General features: G+C 40.9%; 1 protein-coding gene across 3 annotated transcripts in view; it reads left to right on the top strand.

Moving 5' to 3' along the window:
* The first annotated feature begins 304 nt into the window (after positions 1 to 304).
* nova1 (NOVA alternative splicing regulator 1) overlaps positions 305 to 21,155 on the top strand; it is a 21,414-nt gene continuing 563 nt past the window's right edge. The window contains exons 1-5 of one of the 3 annotated variants that reach the window (XR_013204129.1): positions 745 to 1,015; positions 8,109 to 8,252; positions 14,173 to 14,339; positions 15,194 to 18,473; positions 18,898 to 21,155. The exon at positions 18,898 to 21,155 is cut by the window's right edge and continues 563 nt beyond it. Coding sequence is in view for 2 of the 3 variants with exons in the window: in XM_077231152.1 (XP_077087267.1) it covers positions 859 to 1,015; positions 8,109 to 8,252; positions 14,173 to 14,339; positions 15,194 to 16,213 (1,488 nt within the window). In the remaining variant the exon portion in view is untranslated. Of the gene's footprint in view, positions 1,016 to 3,873; positions 4,414 to 8,108; positions 8,253 to 14,172; positions 14,340 to 15,193 lie in introns of those variants that run through there. The other 2 variants (XM_077231152.1, XM_077231153.1) reach the window with 2 other exon arrangements.

The following is a 21,155-nucleotide window of genomic DNA, read 5'->3' on the forward strand; positions in this document are numbered from 1 at the left end:
CGTTTTCACCTTACGTTTGCTGTCTTTGTAAACGTACATAAGCTTGCCTTTTAATCATAATTTATTCCACATTGAAGCACTTTGAAAGTAACTTATTTAATAATCACCATATGTAACATTCTGCTATTATGTTCACAGTTAGTTATACATGGACAGTTTTAGTTGAGTTTAGAGTGAGTCTGAAACTTGCTGCCGTTGAAAACTCTTTTGGAAGATGCGGCTCGTGACGTCAGGAAGGCTCTCGCGCTCTGGCTCACAATTGGTCCAGGGATGCTGCGCGAGAGCTCTTGTCACCCGAGCAGCCGCCGCGCGCTGGCCAAGACTCTCGCATCTCTTAAACAAAATCTTCTCTTTTACACTCCCAAAACAAGCGGACTGACAGCGTTAACAGCAATACACTACTTCCAAAACCAAGCCCGCTGCGTGGAGACCGGAAAAATGTGAGCGACAGTTACGTTTTTGTATTTTGTTCTGAGCTTGGATCTTGATTTGTTTATCTTTTGGTAGTTTGTCAGCGCGAGGCAATGGTCGCGAGAATCTTTTTGGAGAGGGCGCTGCGCGTGTGTGTGAGGGCTCGTTAAACACACAGACGTCTCAAGTATCGGGTGCGCGCTAATGAATAGACTTCACTGAATTGATTTTTATATTTAGAGCTTTAATGCGCCTCTTCCAACGGAAACTAGTGGACAGCGCGGCAGAAACGGACGCACGCAGCGACCCTGCAGCATGGCAATTTTATGACATTTAAAGCTCCAATAAACATACGGACAGCTCGGAGAGGAAACGCTGACTGGTTTTTATGTGCTTTCTAACGATTTTCGGTGTGCTAACGCGGTGTAAACTCCTGCCGGTGACAAAATGATGGCTGGCGGAGCAGTTCAGCAGAACGGGGTCTTTTCCAGTCCTCAGCACCTTTCTCAGTCGCCACACATGGACCAGGATATCTCCGATTCCCGAAAGAGAACCCTGGAAACACCGACCGAGGCGAGCAATACCAAGCGCTCCAACACCGGAGGTAAGATCCGATTGACAGTTCGCGGGTGTTCAGGCAGCACTCGGGCCTGCTGCTCTAAATAAAGTCATGTCAAACGAGTCGCGTGCCTAGTCCACTTTTAAGTTTGTTTGTTTTTCTAAATGCTCTTTTAGCTTACTCTACGGGATTTCAGATGGTAAGAATTCAGAGAATTGCCCTTATTTTTTTTAGTTCGTAAGAGGCTGTTTTAAGCAGGTGACATTAAATGCTACAGCAGCGCTACAAATAATTAATAGGCTACTACAATTAAAAGGGGCCTGACCCTGCATGACCCCGTGGCGATGATGTGTGGTGGTGGTCGCCCCTCTGGACCTGAAGCTAAATTGAGCAGAAAATGAATAGGGGGAGAGAACACATGCTGCTGTAACGTTAGTTTAATCTCTATTCATATGCTGTAACAGACTCCAATGGAAACAAAAGATTGAATTCCCTCTTCTTTTGGAGCTAATACATATCCAAAAGAGAATTAGGGTTCATTTTGATTTAGTTTCCTTCAGGTGTTGCTGATAATGTAAATCACTTGTGCGCATAACACAATAATTCTTCTTCTCTTTTTTTAAAGCATCTTAGACATAATTTACAAGTATGCTGAGTTTCTAGGTTGGATTTTGCTTGTAGATTTTAGATAGTGATACGTAGGCTATTTCTTGAGACGGCGGTCTGAGTCATTGCTCTTTAAATAATAGCTGTAAAGGTCACGTGATACAAACAATTATGTTCCAGAGCGCGTCTTTTACTATAAACGTGACTGTTTGGGCATGTTAAGAAGCGAAAACATTATCTCAGCGTCAGCAACGTTGTGTGTCACCATTAAATTTATGTGAGTTTTGCGCACGGGGTGGCAGTTGCCGCTGTGGAGACCCGGTGCAGCTGTCCAGCGAGTGTTTTAACTAACATTACCCCGCATTAGGGTCACACACACACTATCTCACTGACTGGCTCTCACTACTTTTGTAGATTATGCACAACTAATGGTTTTCAGTGTTCAGAGCTAATGAGATGAGTAGCCTATGTTATGAAGGGTTTAAGTTGAATTCGTTGAGACAGCAACTTCTGAATCTTGTATAGGCTACACACAACTAAACTATAGAAATTTGACAAACGATATTACCTAACGAATTTGATCATTAGTGCTCACTATTTGTGTGAATAATTTACACTATTTGATTTTGATTCTGACTTTGCTTAGTGACAATATGCTTCATAGTAATGCAATGGCACAATAGCCTTTTACTTTTCTCATTTTATTTTATTATTAAACACAATTTGTTATTATCATTATGTTAAATAATGAGATACTTAAACAAATTATTACATTTTTTTTCTAATTTCAATACGGACTGTACAGGATAATGTTATAATCTTCTAAGAGTTCGGTGAATTATACAATATAATAAATTGAAGGCTAGCAGTAAGGCCAATTATGCACACATTAAAAACTTTAATCAAATTTAAATCAAAGTTACAACCTGCAGTGAGAAGTTCATTGATTTTTTTTTTTTACTTTAATGATTTTCTAATTTAACCACAACTAATGCCGAAAATCTAGCTAAAATTCAGAAAAGTTTGAAATTAAGTAGAAATGACAGAAAAGGCTGTGGCAAATTAAATAGATATAAAGAAAGAGGCTTTTATAATGATGAACACTTTTGACTAGTGTGTTTGACAGCTTTTATAAACGCATCTCATTAAGCACAGTTTAATGATCCGTCTTTTATTTAGTCAGTAAGTTAGTTATCTCTTTGTTCACTGGCAGTTCAGACCATCTTTAATTCTGTCCACCTGTCTGGCTTTGTTAATTAAAACAAAGTCCTATCAATGGACGCACCCTTCCCCCTTACATGACCTTTGACCTGAAGAGGGTGAGGAAGAGGATGGTCGAAGTGATTGAGATCTTCTTTATGCCCTCCCTTTTGTAAACGGCCATTGATTGCTGATGCTAATTTCAACAGTGCACACACAGTTAGAGTGTGTGTGGCCTCTTACCAGTTGCAATTCAAATGGCATGTTAATGCTGCTAATGGAGGTTTTGGCAGAGCTATTTATGTTGGTGGGTTTTTGTGCAGTTGGGTATTAGATCAAAAGGTGCGAGTGAGAGAGAGTGAGAGCGAGCCGAGAGAAGGACACAGGTGCCCTTGCAGTGTGTGGTGACGTGAGTTGACTGTGAATTGGGCAGGTGGTGGGGAAAGGAGGGGCTAGAGAGAGAGAGAGGGCTCATGTATTCTAGAATGACCAGTGGATGTGTTGAACGTGATCTGTTTGCCTGAACAGAAGCATCTATACTTCTGCATCCGTGATATCCAACTGAGCACATCGATATACCTAGTATGGATATGTAGGGAATTTATCAAGCTCTGCTGAAAAAAGCTACTATGCAAATTAAGTATGACCCTGGGACTGAGCTCAGACAAACATCCCCCCCCCCAGCCGTATGTGCGCGCACCTGCACGCTTGCGCTGGTTGCGTATAGCGTCGCTGGATTTATAGGCAGTAATTTACTTGGCCGGCCCCTTGGCGCTCTGCGGCAGATCCTTTCTGCCATTTTCAAAAATCTCTCTCTCTCTCTCTCGCTGTGTTTCCAACATGGCCGTCTAAGGAGCCCACTGCCTCCCTGCTTTCGCTCTATACCTCCTTTACGCTCATGCAAGGTCACTCCCTCGCACTTTCTTTTTGTCTTTCTTTTTCGTTTCTTTCTCTCCATCCGCAACCTCCCTCCATCGTACCTTTTCATATTTCACCCAAACGTGAGCGAGGCGCTACGTCTTTTATAGTGCTGCGTCAAAGTGGTGGTGGGGGGGAGATGGGAAAGAAAGCCTTGGTGTGTGTGTGTGTGTGTGTGTGTGTGTGTGTGTGTGTGTGACGCTGGGGAGGGGTGCGGGGTGATTGGACACGCTAGGTGCCTCTCTGTAGAATGCAGCACAGGGCTGGAGCTCTCGCTGAATATGGATGAGAAGGAAAGCAGAGGGTGATGCAGTAGGAAGATTCCCCCCGTCAGTCCGCCTCTGCCTGAACAATACCAAACCTCTCTGCTTCAAACACTCACTCACACACACATACACACACACACACACAGCACTCACATACACACAGCACACAGCAATTGCATTGGCATCACACACAATCAGAGAAAGAGAGAGAGGGAAATTGAGGGAAAGAGAGCAAGAGAGAGAGACGGGGGCTGACTGCGGGTATGGAGGGGAGGATGCGCTGACGTTGTCCCCCTCTCGGATACGAACCTGGGGAAAAAGGTTGACTGGCCACATTCCTTGACGGCGGCAGAGCTTCTATGATCAGCCTGCAATCGGGCATCGCTCACAGGTCCAGCCTCTCGGCGTCCATGGCTATCTGAACCCCACCTCCAGCACGCTACAGCAGAATGGGTAAGAAATTCGGTCCCCTTTTGTTGACTTGTTGAATGCGCGTGTGCGGATGAGTTGACCGTTTCGCTTTGCGTCTTTTGTTCTTTCGCCCTTTCTTCTCCCGTCCTTCGTTGGCGTCTCTCCATTCATTCTGTGGGAAGGAGAGGCTTGCTTGTCCTTGCAGTGTGCCTAGGACAGGCCCTCCTTTTCACATGCAGAGTGTGTGTGTGTTGCTTGGGGGTGGGGGGGGTTTAACAATGCAATCCCTCTTGACCCACTCCCTCTGTGTGTTTGCATGACACTCTGTTCACACTCTATGTGCTGTGTGTAATCATAGGTTTGAGCCCGTAACCGTCTGCCTGTGTTAGCGGCTGTGTAAGTATGGCTCACTGGCAAACAGCAGCAACAGATTGTATTATTTACTCAGACACTCACTGCTGAAAACCTGTTACACCAGCTTTTCTTACATCATCACCGCAAGCAGGAGCGCATGGGTGAGGAGAGCTCCCAAAGCGCTCGTCATTCTCAAATCACTGCTGCATGAGAATGTGCTCTAGGTTTTCCTTTCAACAACAGGTAAGCCACAGCAGACCTTCCCACTGGCTCTTTGTGCCTTCAGAATGTCACCTCCAAGTCATCTTGGAAAGGATTGTGAGGCGGTTGCGATAGAGAGAGCGAAGTTTCGTTCCTCGCTGGCCAAGGTCAAACGGTCCACACGCCGACACTGCCGCTCTGTAAAAAACGGCTGCCAGAGGTTCGCTTTTCTGCGATGCTGTGGCGTGCTGGTGCGACATACTTCATTGATTGCGAGAGCTCTGATTGCCCTTTCTATATCCTTTCCGTTCATATGAACGCACTCACTCTTTTCTTATATCTCCTCTGGCTGCACTCTTCGAAAACCTCCATCATGGATTCCTGATCGTGTGTCCACTGTGTCCTGTCCTCTTCCTCCGTTCACTGCAAAGTGCCCTCATTAAACAGTCCCTCTAACAGTGTCTGCATTCATTCCATTCACACTCGCACCCTCCCGTTTAACAGACAGGTCATTGATAAGATTGGGATCTGCCTAGCTGTGTGTGTGTGTGTTTGCCCGGCTGCAGCGAGCATCATGGACTGGAATCCTATCATTACCTGTCAGTCATATGTGTCTGTGAGTGTGTGTGTGTGGCAGAGAGCATTGAGTCGGGTGAGGCAATGATGTAATGCATATCCCACTGCGCACCTGGAGCGCTGCAGAGGACAGGTACAGATTGAACCACTCTCCACTGCTCTATCCAGATCTTAATCGTGTCTACTAGCCCCTACGAAGGGAGCTTAGTGTCCTTGTGTGAGCATTTGTGTATGACGTCGTCACAAGATGAAGTATTTGTCGGACTCTGCATGTGTTTTATAGAGAAACCCTGATGTCAGTCCAGTGCAGAGAATTTAAAAAAAAATCTCTCACCCTCTGACATTTGCACACATTCATTTAACAAATTATTTTCTTTGAAGTGACTGAGCACAGAGCAAACCCAGTCAGTCAGGGAGAGATGGAGAAAAAAGAGAGGGATGAACAAAAGAATAGCAATGCTGCAGATAACCGCTTTTAGATCTGTATAAGTGAGATGGGAATGCAGTTTTTATTTTCCCTTTTCCAGAGTTTCATGCGCTTCTATAGGAATGTGTGGAAATGTGAGTGATTGGGTCGCTCTGTGTTTTTCTCGAATTTTCTTTTCAATTTAAATTCTGCTCGGGTATCTTTCTAACTCTGCATTGCACATTCAACTGCACTTAAGCGACTTATACTGCATGTGAGCTTTCTTTCTTTCTTTCTGTCTGTTAGACTAGATAATGTATTACAACTGAAGCTAATGTTTGCTTTGATCCTGGTGCCATCTACTTACTGGCCCTCCCACTCGTGGCTTGATTATATATGCCTGGGCTGACAATTACATTTCATTGGATTTCCCAGATTCCTAGATTTTCTAGTATTAATGGGATTGTCTGGATAGGACGATTGATCACATATCGACCAGACTGGCCTTCCAGTTGTGAGAGTGTGTGCTGCATTTCTGGAAGAACTGCACAAATGCTTCACGCCGGCATTAGTGTACAGGTGACGTTTGGTGTGATTTGGAATGTATCAAGCCTTCCCATAGGAGAGTCAATCAGAGTTGCTTAGAGACCACAATATTTTCACCTTCTCCTTGCTGCCCCTCCCCTCTCCTCTTCCCCTTATCTGTCCTTTCCCTTTCTAGTTGCTGTTTTCCTTTACCATTCCATGTCTTTTCCTTTCTGTAGAATATTCCTTTCTTTATGCCTAACAAATCTTTTGCATCGGAGCTTTGCCTGATTTTTTCTCATTTTTGCATGTTTTTTTTATTATTATTAGTGTGTTTGCACTTATTCTGCAGTCTCTCTCCCCCTTGTATCTCTGACTCTCTCTCTCCTCCTCTCTGCAGTGGTAAAGGGTCAGCTGCTAGAGATTGGGGGCATTTGAGTCTGCGAAATTCATCTTATCTTTCGCATTTACTACAGTCTCTGAAAGACACTGATATAGCCTAGTACACAAACACAATGTACTTTTGTACCTGCTTCCATTTTGTCACACAATACATTAATAAAATGACCTTAAATGCCATTTCTGCTACAAATCAAAATAGTTTTAGCTGTGCCAACAATAACATTTAGAAGGGTATATCAAGTATTCAACATTACTTGAGCTATATAATGTCACTGTCATGTCAACTTCTGGTTCTTTCCTTGCTTTAGCAATGGACTCTGGTCCATATGTTGTGTTTAGGATGTGTAATATTGTGGTGGGAGAGGGAAGCCTTGTCCCCCTGGGAACCTCTGAGTGACTTATACGCTGTTGGCTGAGTTCTTCTGGACAAATCTGAGGATTTAGCATCCATATGCTCCTGCCTGAACAGCCTTCCAGGCAATTACCCACAAGCCCACAGCCTCAGTATAGTGAAGTGCTACTGCCTACACACCACCCGCCACATACTCTCACTTAAACCTCAACTTCTGACTGTGACACAGAACCTCCATGCTGAGGATCTGAGCTGTTTCCGACCCTGTGTGTGTGTGTGTGTGTGTGTGTGTGTGTGAGAGAGAGAGAGAGAGAGAGAGAGAGAGAGAGAGAGAGAGATGCCAAAAAAAAAAAATAGTGAAGGACACAAAACACAGAGATAGTTTGGTTAAATTTAGACCTCTACCAACCCAAAGCAGGTCACTTTATCTCTGCATGGGGAAAAAGTGGGACAGAGGCAGAATCAGTTGGAACTCATCAGGGAGAGAAAAAGAGCGAGGAAAAAGTGAAGAAAGAAATATAAATGGAAAAGGAGGGGAAGTGAACAAAAGAACCAGACGCGTCTCTCTTCATGTTTTGTTGTTTGTATATTGTTTGAAAAGGAGTTGCTGTAGTGAGGTGCACTCATGTGGTCTCTGGCTGGTTTCATGAGGTTTTCAAACTGTCATATAATCTTACTACAGTTTTAAAGAAATGTGCAACGCATCCCAAAAATACTCTGCATTAAACATGACTACAGATTGCACATAACTAACAACAAAAATACATTAATAATAATAATAACAATAATGCTTTTGTTTAAAATATCATTGTACAATTACAAATTATTTTACTATTACATATACAGTGGTGCTGTTAATTTACTCTCCCCCTCCCCCCTTTTATCTCTAACTTTGTGTTTGTTTTTTGTGTGCGTGTGCAGAGGAGGGTGAATATTTCTTGAAGGTGTTGATTCCCAGCTATGCTGCTGGTTCAATCATCGGTAAAGGGGGTCAAACCATCGTCCAGCTTCAGAAAGAGACTGGAGCCACCATCAAACTGTCCAAATCTAAAGACTTCTACCCAGGTATGCATCACATCTTCTGTCTGGCTTTAATGATGATCAACATTACTTATTTCAGAGCTAAGCACAAATATTTAATTTTATTTTATTTTAAATAAATAAAAATCTGTTTATTATTAGATCTGCGTTATAAATTCTCACAGTTAAATCATTTTATTTACTGTGTAACAGATGGTGAAGTTAATAGTGCCATGCATAACTCTCTTTCAGACTAAACACTCTTGAAAATAAAGATCCTTCAATGTTTTTTCTTCTCCTTATCAGTAACTATTTTTCACTTTATAGGATTCTTAGAGACAGTTTTTTTTATGATGATGGGCTCTTCAGTTCAGTATGTTGGTTTCTTGGTTCTTTAAAGCACATGGGTGTTTTTTTAATTAATTTTTTTTTTTTAAATAAACAATCTCACTGATAAAGCTTTTTTTCCCTTAACTAGCAGATTTTTGCAAGCTAAAATTTCTAGAATTGTAGAAAACGGCAATCTTGGAAGTGTTCTGAATGTTACGCAGAAGGTCTGACGGAGGTAGATTAATGTGTACGGGGACGTTTACAGATGTTTGCCTGTTTGTGTCATTGACTATAGTGTTTTTTTCCACCATGTGTCATTAAGAAGCTGCTTTATGTTGTAGCGTGAAAAATAAAAAATGTTTGAGAATGACTGTGTAAAATGTGCCCATAGGGAGAGGAAATATGTGAGAAAGTGTGTGTGTGTGTGTGTGTGTGTGTGTGTGTGTGTGTGTGTGTGTGTGTGTGTGTGTGTGTGTGTGTGTGTGTCGCAGCTGTGACGCATACAGCTGAATATTGTGAACATAATTTGTCTGTGAATAGCTATGTTTTCATTCATTAAACACACTCGTTACAAACTATACTGAGACCACCTGTTCTGCCTTTCACCCTTCTACTAACACACACAAACACATATTCTCGCTCTCATTTGCCTTCTCACTTGCTTTTGCAGTTTTTTTATCTTGCAAATTCACCTTTCATCATCCCACTAATTTTAAAATATTTTATAGATTTCAAATCATTTCTTTTCACTGTGTTTATTCTAACGGCACAATGTTGTAGTACCACACAATATGATACAACCACAGTTATTCACCGATCAGAAATGAAATGAGAATTACTTTGTTCAATTTCAGTTCCTGAATTTTAAATGAATCCTAAATTTAAATTGAGGTGAGCTGGATGCAGAATTGACAGTTAAAGTTTTTTATGTTATTTCTTACTTTTAAATAAAATGTTTTGAAATTTGAAAGTTCATACTACATGGATGGATGGATATTTGATTTCATCTAAATTAATCATTAATAAATTCCTCTTCCTGTAATTCCCATTCAAATTCAACTTCCTGTATGCTGTGACCAATTCAAATTCCAACTCATACATTTAAACTGAGTTAATTCATAAAATACTGATTTTTGCCAAACCCTGTGTATAACAAGTAGTGCTGCTCTGGCACAAACACCAGCACATCCTCAATCATTCTGGTCTCTGATATAATAGCAGCTTCTCTTCCAAACCTCATTTATCTTATGAGACGTTGAAAGGGAAACATTTAAACTCTCTCTGGCTCGCAAGAGAGCTATAAAAAGAATTCACCTACAGCTGAGCGGTTTCACTCCAGCCAGCAATGCTTTAACACACTGTAGTCTGTCACATGTAAATTACAAATCAGTCTTTTCTTAAAACTCTTTTAAACGCAGATTCTTACCACAAACCACACCTATTCAAAGAGGGCAGGACTGAAATGAACACTGCACACACACTAGTGTGTCCTTTATTCAAGCATGATTTATTTGTAAGTCTTCAACATTTTGAAGCGTGTACGAATAAGTGAGTATTACTCAATCTAGTGGTAAAAAAAACACAGCTGAGGAACAAACCCTCAGTGTTGGAGTCTCACTCACACTCTCTCTCTCTCTCTCACACACACACACACACACACACACACACACACACACACACACACGGCAATATCTCTGCACTGTTGCCAAGAAACAAACACACTACCAACAACCTACATGCCCCCGCTTCCCACATCTCTCTCCCTCCAAAAAAAAAATAGAAGATGATCATGACAGTATATGTAGGACATTGAATTATCCTTTCCACCACAAGACTGAACAAATCCAAACTTGAATTCAGGTTGACACAATATGTAGATGATTGTGTAACAATAACTCATTGTAGACTTCATCTCCTTGGTGAACAGGGTCCAGTCCAATGTGAGCGCTTTGGTTTCTCTCAGTTACAACAGTATTTAAGACAGTCCATGCACTTCAGGGCAGTGAGATGCCAGAGATTAGGAGATTGTATGTGTGTCCTAGACATTTATTTGGGGTGTCCCACAGGAGTGATGTGGTTAGAGAGGACAGGTTCAGAATTAAATGCATTCTGAATGAATTACATCATGCAGCCAATAAGTTCATATGTCTTTTCCCCTGTGTTACAACAGCTATTTTCATTGTTTCTGATAGATGCATTTATACTGAAAGGAGAAATTGCTTCTTTGAAAATGTAATGTGTGTGTGTGTGTGAGTGTGTTTGGTGAGTATAGTGGTACTTGCAACTCCAGGGTCATTGGTTAAGCTCCCAGGAAATTCATGAACTGATCAAATGTACACCTTGGCTCAAATGCAGTGCAAGTTGCTTTGGATAAAAGCGCCTGCCAAATGCATATATTTAATTTAAACACAGCAATGTACAGTATGTACTGTATTTGTAATTACTCGATTGATGTTAAGCTTTACTTACAAATCTTTGTACTGTATTGATATATGTCCAGATTTGATACATATACACTATCGTTCAAAAATGTGGTGTCAGTAAGTAAAAACAAAAAAAAAATGAATACTTAAATAGATCAAAAGTGAGAGTAAAGACATTTATAAAGTTACAAAAGATTTGTTTCAAACAAATGCTTTTCTTTTGAAGTTTTTATTCATCAAATAATCCCTAAAAAATTCACAACTGTTTTCAACATTGATAATAATTGGAAATGTTTCTTGAGCAATCGATTTTATCGACATTTAGAAAATATCCCAAAAGTTTTGCACAAATCTGTAATGGAAACGCGGTTACGGATGAATAAACAGCATAAGGTAAGGCTATTAAATAGCAGAAGAGCAAAAAAGTGGTATTTTGGAAACTACAGTTACTATGGTAAATACAAAATACTGTAACCTGGTGGGAAAGAAAGTGCTAAATATACTTGCAGCCAGACTATTTATCATTATACTAATCATATGTGTTAATGATTAGTTAACTTGAAGTGTGCTATTTTGAAACAACTAATTTTCTAATAAGTATATTTTAGTTGTAATTAAAGTGTACTTTGTGTACTAAATTGGACCAACTTTAATCAAGCATGAAATTAGTCGCTACACAGGCATATGCCTGTGTAGCGACTAATTTCATGCTTGATTAGTGATATTAAAGTGTACTTTATGTGCGTTACAAGTACATTACAAATTCATTGTAAAACCAAGTGTCTTGGAAACAAACAGGCAATATACCATAAGTGTATTTATAATTTTTATTTATTTTTGCCATTTTCGCTCTTTATTAGGATAGGACAGTAGCTAGACAGGAAATGAGGTGGGAGAGAGAGGATCAGAAAAAGGCCCATGAGCCGGGACTCGAACTTGCTTCTCTCGAAACTCATGCTGGCGCACTTGCACACGAGTAGAAAGTATAGGCTCGTTATTACCTTTGGCTTATTCCAAATACTACAAATTGCATACTTTGTCTTCAATAACAAATTACATTATTACACAAATTAATTGTAGCTATACTTTGTACACTATACTAATAATACAATAATACTATTGTATACAATAATGTATTTTGAAAGTATACTTTCAATGCACTGTTACAATGATCATTACCAGCACAGTTAAAATATACCTAAAATATATTTTTATTTAATAAAGTGAAAATAAATACACTTAAACAATAAACTGAATTTACACTTTAAGTATATTTTTCTAAAATCTTTAAAGTGTGTTAAAAGTTGTATTGTGAAAATAGGTAAAAGCATGATGCTAATATAAAATTTTGTTAGTATATTTGCAATGTACTATTGAAAAGGGGAATATATTTCAAATAGAAATTTTTCACTAGCGTATACAATGTTGTATATTTTTCCCTAAACCTAACTACGTACCTGGAACCTAATTATCTTTGTAAATAAATTTATCTGGGGCGTCCAGTCAACACCCAAGCGTCTACACGTCGACACTTAATACATATCTGGGGCGTCTACTCGTCGACACCCAAGCGTCTCCAAATCGACACTTAATAACCTTTATATTCTAGCTCCTGCGTCTTCCGTCGACAACTGGCCGAGTTCCCTAACTCTAACTTACTTGCTTCCCTAAACTGATCTGCTGCGCAGCAGTAATATCAGACAGACTTCAGCAAATGTCCTTTAAATGCTTTTAATTACGGCCGGGAGAGTTCTCGAGGAATACTCAAAGAATCTCCCAAGAAGAAGCAAGGCCGGTGGATCTCAGACAAATCCCATTGAGAATCCCACCAGTAAACACTAATACAACAGTTTTTATAGTATGGGGGTATGGCAAAATGACATGATACATTACATAATTTCTCTACAATTTGATTGGTTCTTTATTACTTCATAATCACAAGTTTTCAAACCTAGACATCTGTCTAGTTTCATTTCCCATATATGTTATTTATACACATGCACACACAACCAAAGTCATTCGTTTTCAACTAAAGGGGAAACATACATTTCAAATTCAAATATTAGATGTTAAATAATAGAAATATGGTTAGTTTAATATTCAGTTTAAAATGTCCACCACAACAACATGAACTGTTAATATTAAGTTAAAATAAAGTGGCATTTTGGGGTTACAGAAACAAGTTACCGTGGTGAATACACAATACTAACATGAACTGTTAATAAAACATGGAAACTGCTCCTGATTAATGAAAATCATATTTGCATGCAAATCCTTCCCAGCTAACACAAAACATTACGCAAGTTATTTTTACTTTTTGATAATATCATGACCAGGGTAACGCATTACAGGTAATGCGAGTTCTGTAATCAGATTATTTTTTTCAACTAACTAGTAAACTAATGCATTACTTTAAAATTTACAACAAAATATTAATATATTACTTTTTTTTTATTAGTAACACAAGTTACTTTGTTTACCCATTTATTGACTGACACCATTCTTGTCCCCATGTTGAGAGAAATCGTTAGTAAGTGCAGAGGTTACTGTAGTTTTAGACTAAATGTGTAATAGTACATTTAGTAAAAGTGTTGAACTTTCTTCTTCATTGCGAACACAGTAATAATGTCTGACAGGACAGGACGGTTTGTTTTTCTGAGGTGAGGAACTTTTAATTTATAGCAAAATGAAAATAATGTTTAAATAATGACACTGACATTATAGCCTGACAACATCTCATCTGACAAGAAGATGCTGAATCAGGACAATTCGTTTTTCTTTGGCATTCTTCACTTAAACTGGTTCTGGCAGAAGAATCAACAGCTTTCAAGCACGTCTTTTAAAAGTCTTGCTTCAGAAAAACATTTAGAATTGTTTTTTTCTGTTGTTATTGTTTCTTTCTTTACACACTCCACGACCCACCGAAAACAGTCTTGCGACCCACCTTTGGGTTGCGACAGACCAGTTGAGAAACACTGGTTTATAGCATTAGATGAGATTTATTTTTCTTGGGAAAATTTGACATTTACTGTATCTGATATGAATCGAAATCAAATTGAACTGCAAGCTTGTGAATCGAAATCAAATCGTGAAATTTAGATCAATACCCAGCCCTAATACTTTAATTTGATAACGTTAATGTGCATTTTGTCTATATGCTAACATTGTGGGTTTTTGTTTTTGTGTGTGTGTGTGTGTGCGTGCGTGATCAGGTACAACAGAGCGTGTTTGTTTGATTCAGGGTACAGTGGAAGCTCTGAATGGAGTACATAACTTCATCGCTGAAAAAGTTCGTGAGATGCCTCAGAGCAGTCAGAAGACCGAACCTGTCAGCATTCTCCAGCCACAGACTACTGTTAACCCTGACCGTGTTAAACAGGTTAGTTTGAGAGTTTGCTTTACTACTACACCACACCAAATCCACACCGAAGTTCCCAGTTATTAAATGGGTGATGAAGAGTTGAACATATCAGACTTTGCAGTTTAGGAATTAAACATGCAAATCAGTTATTCCCCTGAACCATAACTTCGTTCATTATATTTGTAATATTATGATTATTTTGCTAATAGAATGACAGCAAAGACAGTAAGTACTTTTTCCATGTGCAGTTATAATTAGTCAAGCAGTTTGGATGTGTACAAGAGCGTTTACATTTCAAAAAGGTGAATTATTTTAGTCCAACTGAAATCAATTTCTAAGGTGCATGCAAATGTACTTACTGTCAGCTATCTGACAGTGATAAGCAACAATGAAGACAGGAAAATATACCAGCCCAGAGGAGGCAGAGGGCAGGGCAGGCTGGTGGTTGTTCCCCAGGGAAAGAGTGGCTGAGAGGGGCAGCAAAGTGTGAGAGCAGTGGGTTATTTTTACCTGCTTGATCTTTGCAGAATGAGAAACAGAGAGGGAGTGAGAGCGAGCAGCTGCAATGTAAGACCGGGGATCAACAAATGGCTGAAATAAGCACTGACTTATAAGCCAGATCTTACACAGTCACACATACACTATTATACAGTCTTAAACATACGAGCACGCAGGGTTAGATATTGTAAAAGTAACACTCTTTAATATATTGCGAACATTTTTTACTGTGCAAGTGTGGACAGAAAACAAACATCTATTTGACCAGCACAGATGCATTTGAGCTTATTGCAGCATCTATTTTTGGGGCTGTATGCAGTCTCATGCATGTAATTCTGTTCCTCAATCAAAGTGACACTTCCCCTCCTCCACAGGCTAAACTGATCGTGCCCAACAGCACAGCAGGACTCATCATCGGTAAGGGTGGGGCAACAGTTAAGGCTGTGATGGAGCAGTCAGGAGCCTGGGTACAGCTTTCTCAGAAGCCTGAGGGCATCAATCTGCAGGAGCGTGTTGTGACAGTGAGCGGGGAGCCAGAGCAGAACCGCAAAGCAGTGGAGATCATTGTCCAGAAGATCCAGGAGGACCCACAGAGCAGCAGTTGTCTGAATATCAGTTACTCCAACATCACCGGCCCCGTGGCCAACTCCAACCCGACAGGATCCCCCTTTGCCAACTCTACAGAGGTGTTACCCAACGCTGCCGCAGCAGCTACAGCCTCCACACTCCTTGGCCAGGCGGGTCTTGCAGGCATGGGTGGGTTCCCTACGGCTATGTCAAGTCTTTCCGGTAATGATCTGCTTGCCATTACGTCTGCCCTGAACACTCTGGCCAGTTACGGCTACAATACCAATACACTGGGGCTTGGCCTTAACCCGGCCGCCGCATCTGGGGTGCTCGCTGCCGTTGCGGCTAGCGCCAATCCAGCGGCTGCAGCTGCCGCCAATCTGCTTGCTACATATGCCAGCGAGGCCTCTGGAGGGGGCGGTCACCCTGTCGGACCTAGTTTAGGAGGCTTCACGCTAGGGTCTCTAGCGGCCGCCACAGGGGCTTCTAATGGGTACCTGAATCCCTCATCACCGCTGGTGGCATCATCTCTGCTGGGCACAGAGAAGCTGGCAGAAGGTGGAAAAGAGGTGGTGGAGATCGCTGTGCCCGAGAACTTGGTCGGTGCCATCTTGGGAAAAGGCGGCAAGACTTTGGTGGAGTATCAGGAGCTGACTGGGGCGCGAATTCAGATCTCCAAAAAGGGAGAGTTCATTCCAGGCACACGAAATCGCAAGGTGACCATTACGGGGTCGCCGGCAGCGACACAGGCCGCCCAGTATCTCATCAGCCAGCGAATCACGTACGAGCAAGGCGTCCGTGCCACCAACCCTCAGAAGGTGGGCTAGGGATGGACTGGAGTGGGGAGGGGAACGACGAAAGCGAAGGAAACCAGAGAGAATTGATAGATGACTGAATGAATGAAATCGATGGCAAACGGGATGAGTTGGAGCAAGAAACGTGTCCAAATATTTAAACACAAAATAAGGACAATTATAAAACAAATGAAAAAAAGATCTGATGGAACTGTGGATAGATAATCTGAGTGGGAAGAGCTATTTTGTGATTGAAATTCTGCTGTATTTTTAAAGTTGTTACGTTGTGTAGATCAGAGTAATGTGCCCTGGGGCACTCAGAGGAGGAGGAGCAGCTCAAACCTCACTTACTCTCTCTTAGCCAGGGTCTTTTGAATTCTATGTTTTTTTTTGGCTTTCATTGCTAAACCCTCACATTTTAGTTCATACCGGATCCACACCCTGAGCAAGGAGAATTGAAGTTTGAAGTGGTCCCCCTTTTGATATCAGTAAATTCAGTCTCCACAAGTGTAGGCCTGAAATGAAAACAAAGATACCTGTGAACCATTTCCATAGGTACTCTTGGTTCCCCCCTTATTGTTTTCAACTGAGACTTAATCCAAAACACTTGCTGAAAGCTTTTGATCTGCATCACATTACTAATATCTCTGTGATTATTCTCCATTATGGTCAGTACACACTCAGTCTCTTTTAGATTTACTCAAACCTGTGATTCCAGGTTGACCTGAATGTATAGACTTCCTGATATTGTTGGCGTTTTTTATATGTAAATAGAGTATCAAATTGAGATGCTGTCAAAAGTAGATAGCTAATCCTCAGTCACAGACAGACAGAGACAGACATATGTCAAAGTTCAGATACTCTGCATTAGAGAACTGGAATGTAACGCATACATACAAGTGCAGTTTAGTCACAGGATCCCAATTTGGTGCTATAAGAAAACACATTTGAAGAGATTTTGTTGTCATATATACTGATTTTAGTATTTATGGGAGTTTCTCGGGAGCCCTTGTGAATTATTAGGGGGCATTTTGCAATTTACTCACGAGACTGAGAGCGAGTGCATATTCAAAAGATCCTGCTAGAGAAGAGACAGTAGGATCTTAAAAGCCTGTTTTGTCTCACTGACTTTTAACTCTTACTACAGAAAAACTTTGGACAGACTACCAAGGATTTGAAGTCCTTAGAATCCTGAACTTGAAAAATAATTGGACCTGTTTAGACAGATGTACCTCTTAACTCCTCCTCTTCCCCTGATTGGAGGAGCCAGGCAATGTCCGTGCCTGTTTTGTTTGAAAGGAGCTCAGGTTGTCATACCTCATGTTTGTGAAGAAGGAGAAAGATTTCCAGTTTGTATGCAGTGCAGCAAAGTCTTGGGTGCATTACAGATTCCACCTCGTTCACATCGCAGTTTGGCAGGATGGCAGCAGAGGTGCGGTTGAGGTAGTGGACGAGAGAATAAAATGACACACAGTTTTTGTAACCTGTCTGAACTTATTTGAAGGCCGGATGATACTACTGTCGACCTTCAGCCTTCTTCTGTAAAGCAGTGTCACTACGAGGCAAAGTCTTGCAGGCTAACTGATCATAATTCTGCTTCCTTTGAGAAACCAAACTGCAGGCCGTAGCGTCAGACGCACAGCTCCTTTTGCCCAACATTTCGAGCCCCTCCACCTTTTTCACTGATCAACAGGTCATCAGTTGCACAGAACGTTGTGATAGTTACTCATTAGTTAATTCCACAGTTGTAAACTGCATCAAAACGTTTGCTGCTAACAGCATTTTCGGTCTTGCCAGCAATTGGCTCTTGCATGGAGAGTGAGCAGGAGCTCCCGTACAGGGCGAGCAATCGTCTCTGAACCACACTGTGAATCCAGCGGCCTGACGCCATCGCAACTATGGAATGTACTGTACATATTTCACACCATCGAGAGTGCGTCCACTGAGACACGGCATGACGGAATTAAGCAATGAAACCAAGCGAGCACAAGAACACGGGCCAAGAGGCTCCGCTGTAGGAACGTCTACCTGTAGTTTACCTTGCTCTTTCGCCAAACCAGAGGTCATCGAGGGTCCGATTCCCCCCGCGGCGCCCAGACCTGTCATTAATTAGCAGATCTCCATTTGAACCCTGGACTTCTATATATAACAACACTGCACAGCCCAATCCACTGCTGACCTACATGCACACTCTAAAAGTCATTCATCATCTCCCTCCAACTACCAGGCCTCTAATCTACTCGCTAGAGGCAAAGCGGAAACGTAGAAAAAGAAGGAAAGAGAGAGAGAGGGGGTGAGAGAGTAACCTATTTATATCCATTGCATAATTGTGAGGAATATTAACATTTCCGCATCTCTCATGATTGCTGTTTAAATGCCATTCAAAGTTTAACATACCATACACTCAGTTAATCTACTTCCAAACTAGTTACTGTATTTCAGTACCAGCCGTGAGATATCAAGTTCTCAAAGTATAAATTGTTGTTCAATAATGTTTGGAGATCAAACTGTACCTGATTTTAGAAGCACAAGCACTTGGTGCAGCAATATGAGGGTAATATGATAATAGTCAAAGATGTCATTTATATTTGTAGTAAAACAGTTCAAATTTGTTGATCCTCATGACATTAGGGTTAATTCTGTCTCTCACTCTCTCCATGTCCTCCCTCTGTCTTTGCACTATCTCTTTTTCTTCCTTTTTCTGTGCTCTGACTTAGACCCCCACATGTCTTGCTCTGTCACCACTTTTCCCACTTTCTGTTGTCTCTCCTTTTCCCTTTCGCTTTCTTCCCCTCCAGGCTGCCGGTCGCCACGGATGTGTTGTGTGTGAGTGTGTTTATCACAGAGGGTGTGTGTGTCTCCACAGCGACTGATGGGTATTCTGCCATGTCGCGAACACCGTACCTCTGGACTAATACACGACATAGTCTAACATTAATACATGTGATCAGATTCTCGTGCTCTCTGCCTGATTGATTCAGTATTCTACCGTAAACTAGCTAGAACAGGGAATCTGTGCTCTGTGAGAACATAGAGGTGTAAACCCAGAGAAAAGAACTCTGGTTAAAAAAAACAAACAAACAAAAAAACTATAACCTAAGGGAGATGGATGTGATAGCCACCTCAAACTCAAACGATGATGTCACCATCGTTTGTGCTCTGTTCTCTTTCCTCTCTCTGAGAACTATCGAAGATCATTTCTGCATTTTTCCTTCATTTAAAAAAAAAATGAAACTGTGGAATCCGTCGCGTCTCATGTTCTTTGTGTATTTTGGTGTAGTTCCTCTAGTTTGTGGTCTAAATGCAGTCTTGCACTGTTGGTTTCAGTGTGTGAATATCCGTTATACTCGTGTGGATGATGAAAGTGCCAATCAAGCCTGGTTAAGATTAGCTTTGCAATTTGTTTGTGCATTAGAGTTGCTCTCTTTGGAGTGCTGGTGTCCATATCTACGTCATTGATAATTTTAGATCGACTTAAAATGTAAAGAACTATTGGAAGCAATATTGTAGCATGTTGTCAAGTTTTGTGTTTTGTTATGTCTGTTGTATGAGCCTTTGGATTTACTACGAATTTTGAATTAATAGGTTTACATGTACTTTTTTGTAATACCGTAAGTTTAAAAAAAAAGTAAAAAATGCTGCTATTTGATAAGTGAAATATACAGAAATATTTTAGTTGAGAAAAAAAACGTCTGGTCTGTTGATTAGGATTGTGCTCGTTTTTTCGACAGGGGTATAAACGAGGTGTATCGATATTAATTACATAGACGCAGTAATAATAGTCAACCTGTGCCAAACTAGACCTTCACAGCTTCTCGACATGTAGGTGTGTGATGAAACGTTAGATATCGATAACTTATTTAGAAGCATTGAACAAGTGCCAATTAATCAATATCTTTTAGTTCCAATGAAAAGATAATCAGCGAAGGAACAAAAAAAGACATAGCGCAACGTTAGCATTGTTTTGACCCCATAAGCTGCATAGACTAAGAGAAAAAAATTGTTTTATGCATCCATATGGTTTTAATGCACTCAGTAGAGGCATCCTGTGCATTCGTTTGACCTGTGGCTTCCGCACTGCTTTTAAGTCATATTGTGTCTGTAGGTCGGCATGGAGTAGGCATACACATGTTATACGCATTCATAACACAGCCATTTATGAAAGTGTGTTTTGTGGATTTAGGTGTTATCTTTTTGCACGTCTCTATTGCATGATATCCAAGTGAATTATTGAGGGGTGGGAAATCAAAACAGACAAACATTTAAAAAAATAAGCGTCTTGTGTCGCTCCGAGACACACTTCTGCATGTGTCACAAACGGAGCGCTCTTTCTTTCTACCACTTTATTTGTTTTTCTCTGGTTTGTGCCGCTACTGTTTTTCTCGGTCAGATGGGTGTGGTCTTCTAAAGGCCAATACACATAGGCCTAAGAACTGCAGCATAACCATGGGAACTGGAGTCAAATCAGGAATTCATAAAAGCGAGAGGATTCCAGTTTACAACGGCAGAATGTGTTAGTACTTACGTGTGAGACTTCATCTCCCTGCTTCTAATTTCAGGGGAACATACCCATGCATGGAAACGTCATATGAGTTCAGTTTTTTGGCTACGGTCTTGTTTATTCATACGAGGAGTTGCGTTCATCGCTTTCAGACTTCTCTAGTTTCTCAGCTTGATTCTCCTAACCCCACATGTAATTTATGAATGTATTTACATTTGCATAAACTGAAACAAAATGTTATTTCAATGTTAAATGTCTTTTAGGTGTGATGTTTACGGCGGAGGTTGTAAAGTTCATGTAGCTCGATCATATCTGTCAGTGTTAGGAAGGCCCAGAGCCACATTAGCACCCAAATTCATTTCTCTCTCTTCCTGTCTGCTGATGCATCAAATGCACTTTACTGAGCATTAGGTCCCATCACAAACACACACAGTGTAACCTTCTACTGGATGCAAACCTGAACCAAGCAACCTG

This window comes from Siphateles boraxobius, unplaced genomic scaffold (assembly GCF_051911475.1).
Source record: "Siphateles boraxobius isolate OS27281-9 unplaced genomic scaffold, OSU_SipBor_1 16, whole genome shotgun sequence".
Taxonomy (NCBI): Eukaryota; Metazoa; Chordata; class Actinopteri; order Cypriniformes; family Leuciscidae; genus Siphateles; species Siphateles boraxobius.